The 12,370-nt window shown below is 44.5% G+C and overlaps 1 protein-coding gene across 4 annotated transcripts in view; it reads right to left on the reverse strand.

Annotated features, from left to right (window-relative positions):
- RAPGEF5 (Rap guanine nucleotide exchange factor 5) overlaps nucleotides 1-12,370 on the reverse strand; it is a 188,933-nt gene that overhangs the window by 65,870 nt on the left and 110,693 nt on the right. The window contains exons 8-10 of one of the 4 annotated variants that reach the window (XM_034669058.1): nucleotides 11,847-11,927; nucleotides 4,089-4,207; nucleotides 3,556-3,644 (exon numbers count right to left, since the gene is read on the reverse strand). In XM_034669058.1, coding sequence (XP_034524949.1) covers nucleotides 3,556-3,644; nucleotides 4,089-4,207; nucleotides 11,847-11,927 — 289 coding nt within the window. Of the gene's footprint in view, nucleotides 1-3,555; nucleotides 3,645-4,088; nucleotides 4,208-8,138; nucleotides 8,205-11,846; nucleotides 11,928-12,370 lie in introns of those variants that run through there. The other 3 variants (XM_034669062.1, XM_034669071.1, XM_034669076.1) reach the window with 3 other exon arrangements.

Here is a 12,370-nt window from a genome sequence, read left to right on the forward strand (position 1 = left end):
CCATAACCTTAAGCACCTTTACTTCGAAAGGACGAATAAAGAATAAGAAAATGGAAAAAAAGAGGCCAGTAAGTAATGTGTTTCCTCTTGTGTTCTCCCTAAGGTGGACCTGTCATAATGCAGATTCAGAGAGAAAAATCAATAAGATGGTTTTTCTCCATGTAATCCATCCAATACATAATTTTCCCCCTGCTTTGAAGCAGAAGTCATTATTCCCAACAACAGAGGCTCTAAACAAAACATATTCTGTCCCTTCCAGGGAGTGGGAAGAGTTAAATAGAAGCAGGAACCCCCGCAGATCAGGGCGGGCTGGGGGGAGCTTCCTCTCCCATCCCTCCAGCTCCTCTACTCACAACTCCTAGTTTTGCTTTCTTCTTGCCTGCTTTGTAATTCTCCTGGGCTGGGAGTGCTCAAAGATGTCTCCCCTACACCCGGGAAGATGAAAGACAAAGCTGCTTGATTTTTCTCTACCATTCCAAAGGTGTAAGTCAGAACTTGACCCTTGACAGAAGGGGTAATCTTTGAAAGCTGTGTCAATCACTTTCCATGTTCATAAACAGATATCCAGTGGCCAGACTCAAATAGTTTTTTCATTTGAAATAATGATTCATTCATTCATTCATGCATTCATTTTACAGCCAAACTAATCACTTGGGAAAATCATTAGTAGGTTGCTCTTAAGCATCTCTAATATTATTGCTTTAAAACTCAGTTTGACTTGGTGGTAGAATACCATATGAATTGTTATTTTCTCTTCTCGATGCAGGTGGCAACAGCATTACATTATGTCAATAGCTTTGGCATTCCCCTTCCTATTCCGTTCAATTAAGTCAATGTTTTTCCACTTGCATGTCCATATCAACTAGTAATCACTTCAACTGCTCCTCCGTGAATGCAGAAGGTCTCTTCTATCGGGCCTTGTACCTCCATTTTCACAACTAAGTGACTTGTGGGAAAGAGATGGGAAATGACTCCCATCTCTTGCACCGTTGTTTGCCCCAGCCTCTGGTGGGCACAGGAATGTAACAAATCCAGAAAAGGCTCACCCTGGTCTGTGGGAGCACTTACGGCCTCCCATGTACCCTTTCCTCCTCACTGCCACTGGGGCCATGCGGACAGCCACCAGATGGCTCCAGCCGGCCCCATATGGCTCCCTCTCCCTAAAAGGGGTGCTCGAGAACATAAAAACGCTGCTGTATACTTTTATTGCAGGCCCTTCTCATTTCCCTCCATCTGTCTTCCATATGTTTATACGATGCTATTAGGCTCTTGCACACATAGGCCTTTTGTAATGAGGGCTGCCAGCCTGACGAAAATAAAGAACGAGAATTCACCTCTGTCGATAACAAGGGGCCTCAATTCCTTTAAATATGTGATTCATTTAGTATTCAAACTAGAACAAACTAATAAACTCTTTTCTTCAAGTTGCCTGTGGAATTTATTTTATTTTTACATCTATGATACTTCTTTTCATTTTAGGAACAAAAACCACACGGCAGCTTTTCTGCTGTGTTTTCTCCAAGCATTGGTACGTGATGTTTTGAAGAACTGCGTGACTTCACTTAGGCCTCCCTATGGCACACACATCAACCTCTCTCTGAGTCTGACTTCTCATTTTCATCAAGTTCTCCGTTAATCACAGGGAAAGTTGTTACCATGCTTTCTTTCAAGTGTCACTACAAAAATCTGAAGTTTCACGCGTCCTCTGAAAACTCTAAGGAAATGAGGAGGAATGAGGAGAGGCTGACCCCGAGAGGCCTCTTCCTGCCTTGCTGAGGGCAAGCCACTGAGCTCTGGTCCTCTTTGCTTTGCTGGGCACTGGGCTAGAGTGACATATCTGATCCCAGGCGTGGTGTAACAGTCACTAGGCACCATGCACAACACCGTTTCCAGCAGCAGGCAACTCCTGGCATTAGTAAAGTAATCCGAGAGATTTCTCATTCCCAGTGTTCGATAGTGGGAACCTGTTATGGGCAGCTAGGCCATCTTTCTCAAAAAACCACTGACAATTACAGAAAAGGAAAAAAGAAATCAAGTTAGGCCTAATACTGGCTTTAATAATTTTTACACTTACTCACATGACCTAGACACAGAGTCTCGCATTACAGACCAGACTGGGGTGTTTTTAAGAAGAAGCAAGCGTTCAATCCCCCGAAACATCTATCCACATTGAGAGGTGTCCTCTTTGCGGCAGATTATTTGCCTGTAATCTAGTTCAAACCACCTGTGTAAAGCAGTCTGGTAGTCAGTACATGGAAAATTATGCCTGGTGCCATGATGATAGTATCTGATCAAGCAGAACATGGGAACAGTGCTCAAATGCACAAAATATTAATCAACAGATGTACAAAACAACCCAGCAAATGCCATGAGAATGTTTTTCTTTTAGCCTGTGTATAAATGACAGCTACTGATTTCCCCCACCCCGAACATATGCAAAATAAAGTATCTTTGATTTTTGAAATCAAAGTATAACATTACTGTAGGATATGGGATTGTGTCATTTTCCTTTCCTTTTTTTCACCCATTTACATATTTCACACAACTTTGTTTCTCTTCATGTCCTTTATAATGCAGTTTAGAGTCAGACATCAATTAGGTTCAGACAAAAAACTACTGGGGCTCAAGGAAACTTGCTCCCACCTCCATAGTCATTTCACAATCCTTCCCACAAGGGAAAAACCTAAGGTGTTACTCGGCGGGAATTCAACCTACAAACACAGGTGCTCTGATAACAGCAAACAGTGCATTTGAGTCAGGAGATCAAGTTACAGAATCGAGGCTAAAGCCAGAGGCCTATTCACTGGAATAATCGTTCCACGCTGGAACAAATTACAAATTCTGGTGAAGAGAAGTAAGTACTCGCCCTTTGGTGATAAAGGAAGCACGGTTAGGTTGTTTTGTACATGCAATGGTACTGTTTCCCAAAGTGCAAGAGGGACAAAGCTGCATGGGTATTTTGCTCCCAGATTAGACAGAAAGGACAAGAAGTCTGATGAGTAAGACTTCAGTGAATTATAGTTTCTGGTCTGTGAAGCTATGGGTTGGATATTCTGCCGAGCAAGGCTTGCTCTGAGCAGTTTGTAAACTGCCTGGAGAAAGGCAGAAGTTGCTGCTAAGCTCACAGTTGCAGAGTAGTTGCATTAATTGTTGACATTTCCGCAGGGAGGCTGCTCCCCTGGGCTCAGTGCTTCCCACAGGCCAGGTGAACGCTCGTCCCTTGTATTTCTTCCCAATGAACACCGGCTATTAAAGTCCTAGCTTCTTGCCAACTGCCTTTAGGTGAGATTTGGTAAAAATTGCCAAAGACACAAGAACATCTGCCTTCCTACCGTTTTCTTTGTATGGCGACTTCCCAGGCAGCTGCTCAGATCTACGTGTGTCCATTTACTGGATTGAAACAAAACAGCACGAGGCCAAGGGGGAGGCGCACAGAGCATATGCTACTTCTGCCCATGCTGGTTTTGGCTACAGCGGGAGCCTTGCCCCTACGGGTACTGACAAGGGCAGCCGCAGCTGTGGGGCTGGAAGCTGGAGAACACCCCCCTGCCTTACCTGTTTCTTTGTCCTGGACTTCTTCCAGGTGCAAGTCATTCAAAAGATGCTCCAAAATCTTCTCGGGGGTCCCGGACACGACCACGTATCTGTCAGAGAGCAGAGAGTCCCCCGAGTCATCTTCGGTGGAAGACTGCGAGCGGCTGCTCCATTCATCGTCCTCATCCTCCTCGTCAATGTATTTGAAATAAGGCACATCGAAGGTAGGCAAGGGCAGCTCTCGGTCTGAGAGCGCTGCGGATTCCTTCCTCTCTAGCTGAGGGTCAAAGACCCTCAGCCGGGAGCTGCCCATTGTGAACGGCTACTAACAAAGGCATCCCCTAAGAGCTAAAAGATCTTGCCATCCCTGTCCTTTCCCTGGGAACTGAGTCCATCTGGCTGCCAAGAGCTCTGCAGTCAGCTAGAACGCTGGAGAGGCGGAGAGAAAAGGGGGAGGGAGGGACAGGAGGCAGAGGGAGCGAGTGAGATGGAGCGAGAGAAGGGGAGGCAGGCAGGCCGAGGAAACAGGAGCGCGTGCCTCGGTGCGAACTCACCTCCAATCGCTGTCGGCGCTGCCGGCAGGGGGGGCCGGGCCACAGCACTGCACCTTCCTCAGCACCAGGACGTTCTGCTCCTGCTCCTTCACCTGAACGGTCGTCACTTCATCATCCTGCTTTTGTTGGGGAGGGGAGTGGTGGACGGGGCGCAAAGGGGAGAGAAAATTAAACAAACCGGCAAACAAAACCAAACAAACCCCAACCCCAAAACACGGGCTAAACGGAAGTGGCATTTTCTCAAGTTGCTTTCCACCATGATTTCTTTGAAAATCCTGAAAATATGTGGACTCTGGGCAAGAATCTCCCTTTAATGGTAGAGTGTCCAAGCTCAAATTCTACATACACTTCAAGTGTTAGGGAGACATAAATACTAAAGGAAATGGGGAAAAATAAATAAAGTGGGGCTAGGATTCAGAGAGTTCACTTTTAAAACTACCTGAATGATTTGAATGTAAGGAATCAGAAGTTCAAAGTTTCAAAAAACAATATACTAATTGCATGTGCATTCTTTGTTACCTTGTTAATGCTTATTAAATATTCACTGTATTAAAACTGGAAAGTCATAAATCATTTAAACACTAAAACAATGAGCAAGCCATATTAGTAGTTATAGTAGACACGCATTCATTTACTTCACAGCCCTACTTTAAAAGGTGGGCAAAAAACTACCCATTCTATCACTCAGTTCATTTTTTCTGCCCAGACATAAGATGGCCTTCCAATTTATCCCGTACTAGTTTTGCCGGAATACAAGCAAAAATGGATCTCTAGTTAGAATCTCATCTAGGCTGAAATTCGCATGTCACGGGTGAGTGCACTGAATTTCTTCACCTCAGTCCCTTTTAAAAAGGAGAGAAGGCTGAACAATCATTCATTTCTGCACACACAGCTTCCACAGCCCAGAGCCAGCGTGGCCCGCTGACGTGGCTCTGTCGGAGTCCGGCTCGCTGCTGACCCAGCAGTGCGGAGGCAGACCCTGAGTGATGAACACTTCCAGAGTATATAGTGTGAAATTCTGCTGTGACACTGGGAAGGGTAAGGTAGCCCAAAAAGAGGAACTGGAAAATGCACGTAAGAAAAGCTAGCTTCTGTATTTCTGAGGTGAAAATGAAAGCAAGAGAAGTTGATAGTAGGTATGCTTCACCTTAAAAATGATGTCAGTTCTTTCAAAAGGGAAACATTTCCTAGAGTTCCTAGCATGTTTCTGCCACTGGCAGAAAATCCAACCTATAATTAGAAGCAAACATTAAAGGAAAAAAAAAGAATATTTTTCTCCCCAGTGGGTAAAACGTACTATGTCCACTGTATCTTATTCATCAGTTCCATAGATCTACCAGGGATGTCAATGTATTTTATTCACTGTTCCTAAGAATACAAAGGCGCTAATCACGTTATAATTGTCAACCAAATCGGTGACAAAATTATGATTTTAACTGCTGATGTCCTGATTCCCAAGAAAATGTGGGGACAAAAATAAAAATTACTGGTCACTCTAAACAGTAATATAATTTTATGATAATTTAAAAAATCTTTTAGTGGCAAATAATTTTACTATGTAAAACTGGTGTATTACATTTCAGCAAGGTCAGACGCTCAGTTACTGTGGCAATTAATGTTGGATATTCATTGTTCAACTCCCTGAGGACGGCAGTGTGACTCCTGTAACATGAATACCAATGTGTAATTGCTATCTTTCATTTCTCCAAAGGGGTTCTTTTGTTATCCATGTAGTTGAAGTGAAATAAGGTGGCTGGAGAGAGGGGCATATATTGACTAAAAAAAAAAAAAAAGGCAGAATGTGGGTCTGGGATACTGAGACGCAGAAACAAATAATTCACTCGACAGTGGATTTGAAAGGACAAAAATCTTTCCCTGGTTTTCCTCTCGTCGTAAGCCAATATTCATTTTATATGAGCCTGCTGTCATTCTGAAGTACATTTTACATCCTACATGCACGTGATATATGGCATTATTAACTTCCATGGGCCACGCACATACATATGGATGGGAAGGGCTTCTCTAATGTCTGTGTAACTAATATGTATTACAGGGCTGTGCAGAGAGCAGCCACACTCTGCTGGGCAGGGAAATAGCTGAATCATATTGATGTACTATCAATAGCATCTTATGTCATAGTGATAGTTTCCATTTTGAAAACCTGTTAAAAAATAAAGAAAAGAAAAAGCAGAAAAATCAATGTATAAAGGGAGATGTAAGTTATCTAAAATTGCCATGAAAACATAATAATCCTTGGTATTCTATCTGGCTTTCAGAAGGGAAGGTAATATGAATGCCTCGCGACTCATGCACCCTTACCTAATTGCTCTTCATGAAAAAGAGCAGAAGTACCATGGTTGAGGTTGTGAGTGTGAAACTTGGTCCTGGCGCTTGGTGAAGAATAAACGTATTTAGAGGTCTAACGATGGAAAACTGTTCAATGGCAAATGGTTCATGAAGTGCAAGTAAAGCATTAAAATGCTTAATTTATAGTCATTCACTCAACAAACAGTGACAGTGTCTTATGGATAAGGATACCAAGTGGCAAGCAGAGATGAGTAAGACAAGTCCCTTGCCCTTAACTAACAAGTTAATAGGCTCCCTAACAACATGACTGTAACTTGGCAAGCACCCTAAGATGAGGCCAAATCGGAGAGACAAAGTGAAGGTAGAACCCATGGGATTTGATAGTCAAGATGGCTGTAAGTGACAGAGAATGGGAATGCCATGAATGGGACAAAAACATACAGAGACTGGTTCTGGTGAGACTGAAGAATCTAGTTTCAGACAAGAGATGTTTTAGTACCGATAATATATCATGTTATAGATACTTAGCAGGCAGTTAGAAATAACAAACTAGGCTTCCAACAGAGGTCAAGGGCAGAGACAAATTTGTGAATCATTCAAGTTTTGGGAGTGGTTGAGATTGTTAAGAGGGAACGGGGGAGAAAGGGAACTATAAAGATGGGAATAGGGGAAGGAGAAAACCTACAGAAAGTTGGGGAATAGGTAGAGGGTCAGAGTCTTGAGATGATGATGAAGTAAAACCATGGAGAATCTGGAGGGCATGATCTCAAGAGAGTCAGGAAAATGCTGGTCTGAGGCTGTAGAGTTTACAAAGATTAAGTCTAAGAAAAAGAGATGACGAGATCACTTTGGTCCAGGGGTGAGAAGAGAAGGGCTAAGGTGTGACTGAATGGGGAGGGAGTGCACAGACAGAGATGACCACTTCCTGGGACTGCATTGTGAAGGGATGGGGTCACACTGCAGAGGCTGTGTGGCTGGGGAGGGCAGCAAGGTGAGGGGGATACTGAGAAGAGGGGACAAGATCAGGAACACAGTGGAGGGGGCAGGCTAAAAAAGGATGAATATTTCTTTCCGAACTCAGAGAGGTTTAAGGGAAGGAGGATGGGTGGAGACTTAGAAAAAAATAAAGTAGGGAAAATAAGGAAGCCACAGTAGAGGGTATGAGATGGCTTCTATCTTCCTCGTAGAGGGGGGACTGAGACTACCTTCTGGAAGGGGGGGTTCAGGATGAAGTTCGTGGACACACAGCTTCCATGGGTACAACCGGGGATAAACAAGTTATGAAAAAGAGCGTCCCTAGCAGCTCTGTGGACTGCTGAGGGTAGAAACACACGTAGATGGTTATATGCCTTTCTGCTGAAGGGCTCACAAACCTTAGAGGGGAAGAGTGAATGACGGGGCCCACCCAGAAGAAGGGGCTGGCAGAGGAAACAACTGGAGGTCACAATGGGAGGGCCTCTGGGTGGCTGTCAGCACACCATGAACGCAGCTCATCGCCACATAGGGTCTGTCTGGCTTAGGGAAAGCAGTGAACCAAGGAAGGAGTTCATTACCTGGGAAAACATGGAGGGGCTGAGGCTAAGTCCCCACAGGAGCTAAGGCAGCCGGCAGGGAGTAGACGAGGAAGCGGGCAGAAGCTTTGATCAAGGGGAGGCAAATTCGTGAAGTGGAGCAGTTCAGAGTAGTGAAGACCGAGAAAGAGCAGAGCAGCCCCCGATATTCAGGAACTGGCCTGACACTCACAGCTAGGCTGGGGCTTGTCCTGTGAGCATCAGTGACTGCGGAAAATCGACGTCGGCCAAGACCAATCTGTGACGGCGATGGAACAAGATAAACACACGGCCACACGGTAATCACACCTGAACACAGACAAAGCACGAACACTGGGCAAGCCAGAAAAAACCAACAAAGCCCAGATAATGAGTGACTGCTGCTTCTTTCCCAATTACCACTTTAATTTTGCCCCCTGCCTTCCCTGTAGATAAGACTCAAGATATCCAGTCAGAGTTACCCCATTACCTGATAGCAAAGTCCTGCTTCTTTAAACCCTCCCCCAAATCACTGGACACAAACCCAAGTCCCATGGGTCCTTTTCTCCTAGCATCCTCTCATATTGATCTGCCCCATGGCTCCCCTAGTGTGAGGTCTTCCCCTCAGCAATGGGAAACAGAGCCAGCTTGTCTGACTACAGGTGTGTCCCTGGAGGTCTCTGGCTAGAGGACATTGACAAGAATTAGAGATTAGAGGACGTTGCCTTGCCATCGGTATGGAGTGGTGTGGAGATGGTGGTCATTGGAGTCAAGGATGAAAGAAAGAAAAGAAAGAAAAGAAAGAAAAAGAAAAGAAAGAAAAGAAAGGAAGAAAGGAAGAAAGAAAGAGAGAAAGAGAGAGAGAGAAAGAGAAAGAAAGAAAGAAAAGAAAGAAAGAAAGAAAGAAAGAAAAAGAAAGAAAGAAAGAAAGAAAGAAAAAGAAAGAAAGGAAGGAAGAAAGAAAGAAAAGAAAGTAAAGAAAAGAAAAAGAAAGAAAAGCAAGCAAGCAAGCAAGCAAGCATTTCCTTGTCAGGGTGATGAGACAGTCATACAAAGGAATGTTCCTGAAAGTGACTGCAGGGAACAGGGGTCAAAGGATGGTAAAGTAGGAGACAGACAATAAGGCTACTGAGGAAAGTAGAAGAGCATCTGGAGAGAAAGAAAGATGACCTGAGCAGGTAGCACAGGCCTCAGGAGAGAAGGGGCTTCTGCAGGTGTGCCAATGATATGGTAGGTGACAAGGGACACAGGGTGTATTCCCAGAAGGCACCACACTCCTTCATACCTGTGCCTGTGGTGTTCAGCCCTGCTTTGTACATGTTCAGTGAAAATCCCCACCTCTTCCCAAAACACACATGAGCCTTCAGATCTGCAGAAACCAGCTCTTTCCCTACTCTCCCCAAGGGATGGTGGGAAGAATGAGAAACTCCAACAACTGGGCCACATGGAGTCTTCACAGCTTTGCCTATGGGATATGATTTGGGATAAATGAGGAGGTGGGAAGGAGGGGAAATGCGAAACCAAACAGGTGTCCTCAGCTGAAATGGCTTATGTGTGTGTGGGCAATAAATGCCAACAGGGAGGGCTGACGGATCCCAGAATTATAGGACCACTGAACAGAGCCCATCAGGATCACGAAAACAGAGGAGGGCTTTCAAGTTGTCCCTGCGCCTCATCTTTGTCCCATTCTTTGGGCAGGTAGCTCTGATGTATTTCCTTTTTCTGGCTCTACTGCTATCTTGCCTGTCAATTCTGAATGAAAGCCAGTAACTTCAACTTACTCTAGGTTAACCTCAGTGATCACGATCAGCTTTTGTACTTCTAGATCAAATTTTTTTCCTTTCATTCATTCACATGAAAGACATTTATTTTTAGGGTGAAAATACCTCGTAAATAATAAAACTATCAATTTTTTAACAATAAGGTGAAGAATTGATGCTCACAGTTTAGCAGGTCTTAGCTTGTATCATCTTGAACCGAGTTCCTGCCATATTTATATTTTCAGTTATCACCAACACTAGCAAGAGAAAGTGATTACTAAGGGATTTCTCAGGCCTGCTGGAATTGTCACAACTACTTGCTTGATTTTTTCCATTATCACAGATAATGGAAAATATTCCTCTCCCAAATACTCACATAAAGCAGCCATTGATATTCTCTAAGGCATCGTGTCCCTGCTGCTCTATGAGCATAAACTCTTACAAGAGCACTTAACTGAGGGTTCATGGATGGGCTCTGGGGACTCAGAGAACCCTCTAAAAGTATCTAAAATTTTTACGTGTAAGCACATTTTTCTAGGCAGAGTCCAGCGTTCTCAGTCTCACTCAAGTCTATGAACACCAAGAAGGGCAAACTATCCCTTATGGTGGAACTTCTACTTATCATCTCACCTAAGAAAGCTTCTTTGCAAGTCCTGCCACTAACATCCTCCACCCAGATGAGATGCTGTAAGAACCCGGTCATGATGCCCATCACAGTGACCTCTATTCATTTGTTCTCTGTGTTCTCCGCTAGATGACGGCATCTTGAGGGCGGGGACCGTGACTTCTATTTCTCTTTCTAACACACAGCTCAGGGTACATGAGATTCACTTGATAAAGGTTTACTGTACATACAAATTAATGAACAAGCAAGAGAGGGACTGAATTGCCTCTAAAAGGCAGAATTCCGTGTTGCAAGGCTCAAAGGTTATTCTTACTGCGAGGCTTCCCCCGCCCTCCACTTAGTCACTTTCCTATTACAATGCTCATCACAAGAGCTAATTGTGTTTTGAACTTGAGTGTTATAATCTTTTATTTCATCTACCAAACCAAGCTCCCATGCAACGAACATATAAAAAGCCATGTAACTAATACAGCACCAGGAAGGCATTCACTAAATGGTACTGTTCCTCGGTCTAGGGCATATGAGAAGGGGTGGACATGAACAGGTCAAACTGTGGGCTAAATTGTGAACTAGGCAAGATGTGCATTTTGTACCCTCTATTCTCCCCTTCCTGCTTGGCCCCAACCAGGATCTTCAGTAACCTCACATGGCCTCGTGCTCCATCATCAAACCCGTCTGAAGCAGGCAGCAGCAGAGAACCTTTCGGATGGAGAACACAAAGAATCACCTGGCTTGATGCCATTGGGTTCAAGAAGTTGCCCAAGTTGCAATGCTGTTTTCCCTCAAGTTTATGAAAACAGTACCTGAAGATGAGAATTTTTTTAGAGGAAGGCATTTGCTATGGACTGAATGTGCCCCCTCCAGAAATTCCTGCGTTGAAACCTAATCCCTAGTGTGATGGTGTCTGGAGGTGAGGCCTTTGGGAGGCAATTAGGTCATGAGGGTGGAGCCCTCATGCATGAGACTGGTGCCTTACAAAAGAGCCCCCAGAAAGTTCCCTCCCTTCTCCTACCTCGTGAGGACACAGTGAAATGATGGCTGTCTATGACCCAGAAAGCAACCTCTCATTAGATGCTGAATCTGCCAGTGCCTTGATCCTGGACTTCTAGCCTCCAGAACTGTGACAAATAAATCATTGTTGTTTATAAGCCACTCAGTCTGTGGTGTTCAGTGATAGGAGCCCGAATGGACTAAGACATAGAGCCAATAACTCGTTATGACTCCTTTTCTCGCGACCTTCTTGGTCTAACCTCTACCCATCCCACAAAGTTCACTTTAAAAACTGCTGCCTCCAGGAACACCCCTCCCTTCACGTCCAGTCTGATTTGGCTGGCCCTTCTCTGTGACCCTGTGGTACAACCTGACTCCTTGTGCTCAGCATTTGGAGAAGCACAAAGCAAAAGCTCCCTTGGGGGCAGGCATCAAATTCCCAATGAGGTCTTAACACTTCATAGATACTCAAAGAACTGCATGAATAAATGAACCAAAAGATGAAAGGATAAACGTGCATTTTAGAGTGGGGGCTTAGAGAACATACCTTAAATCTCAAAGAATCCATTTCAAGTGGTGAAGTCTGATGGTGCTGATATAGGGGACATTTTGCTGAGAGGTGCTCTTCCTAAGGGAGAGTCATCAAATTACTCTAGTGGTGGACGATACCACTAGCACACCAGTGGTGTGCTGTTCTGCATCCTGACCATCACTCAGGTGAGGCACTCAGAATGGGTGAACTCAGGAGAACAGCTGGCATGCTCATCAAACTGGACCATTGCCAATAAAGGCAAGGGGTTACAGAGCAGATCAAAATGACCTGTTCTAGTTCAGGGTCTTGGCCTGAGGGTGTTCATGTGAAAGTCACTGCAAGGTAGCTCCAGGACTCGGCCCCTATCTAAGAGAACACATGATCAATAGTTTGAGAAGTATAAAAATCATGCAATTATTAATTACTGGACCACTGAAAGCTAGTATCGAGGGGATGGAGGTAACCACAACTCATAAGGAAACAGCACTGCCATATGCAACAAATAGATCCACTAGGAAGGGCGACAAGGGAGGGATCAA

Source organism: Ailuropoda melanoleuca, chromosome 1, assembly GCF_002007445.2.
Source record: "Ailuropoda melanoleuca isolate Jingjing chromosome 1, ASM200744v2, whole genome shotgun sequence".
NCBI lineage: Eukaryota > Metazoa > Chordata > Mammalia > Carnivora > Ursidae > Ailuropoda > Ailuropoda melanoleuca.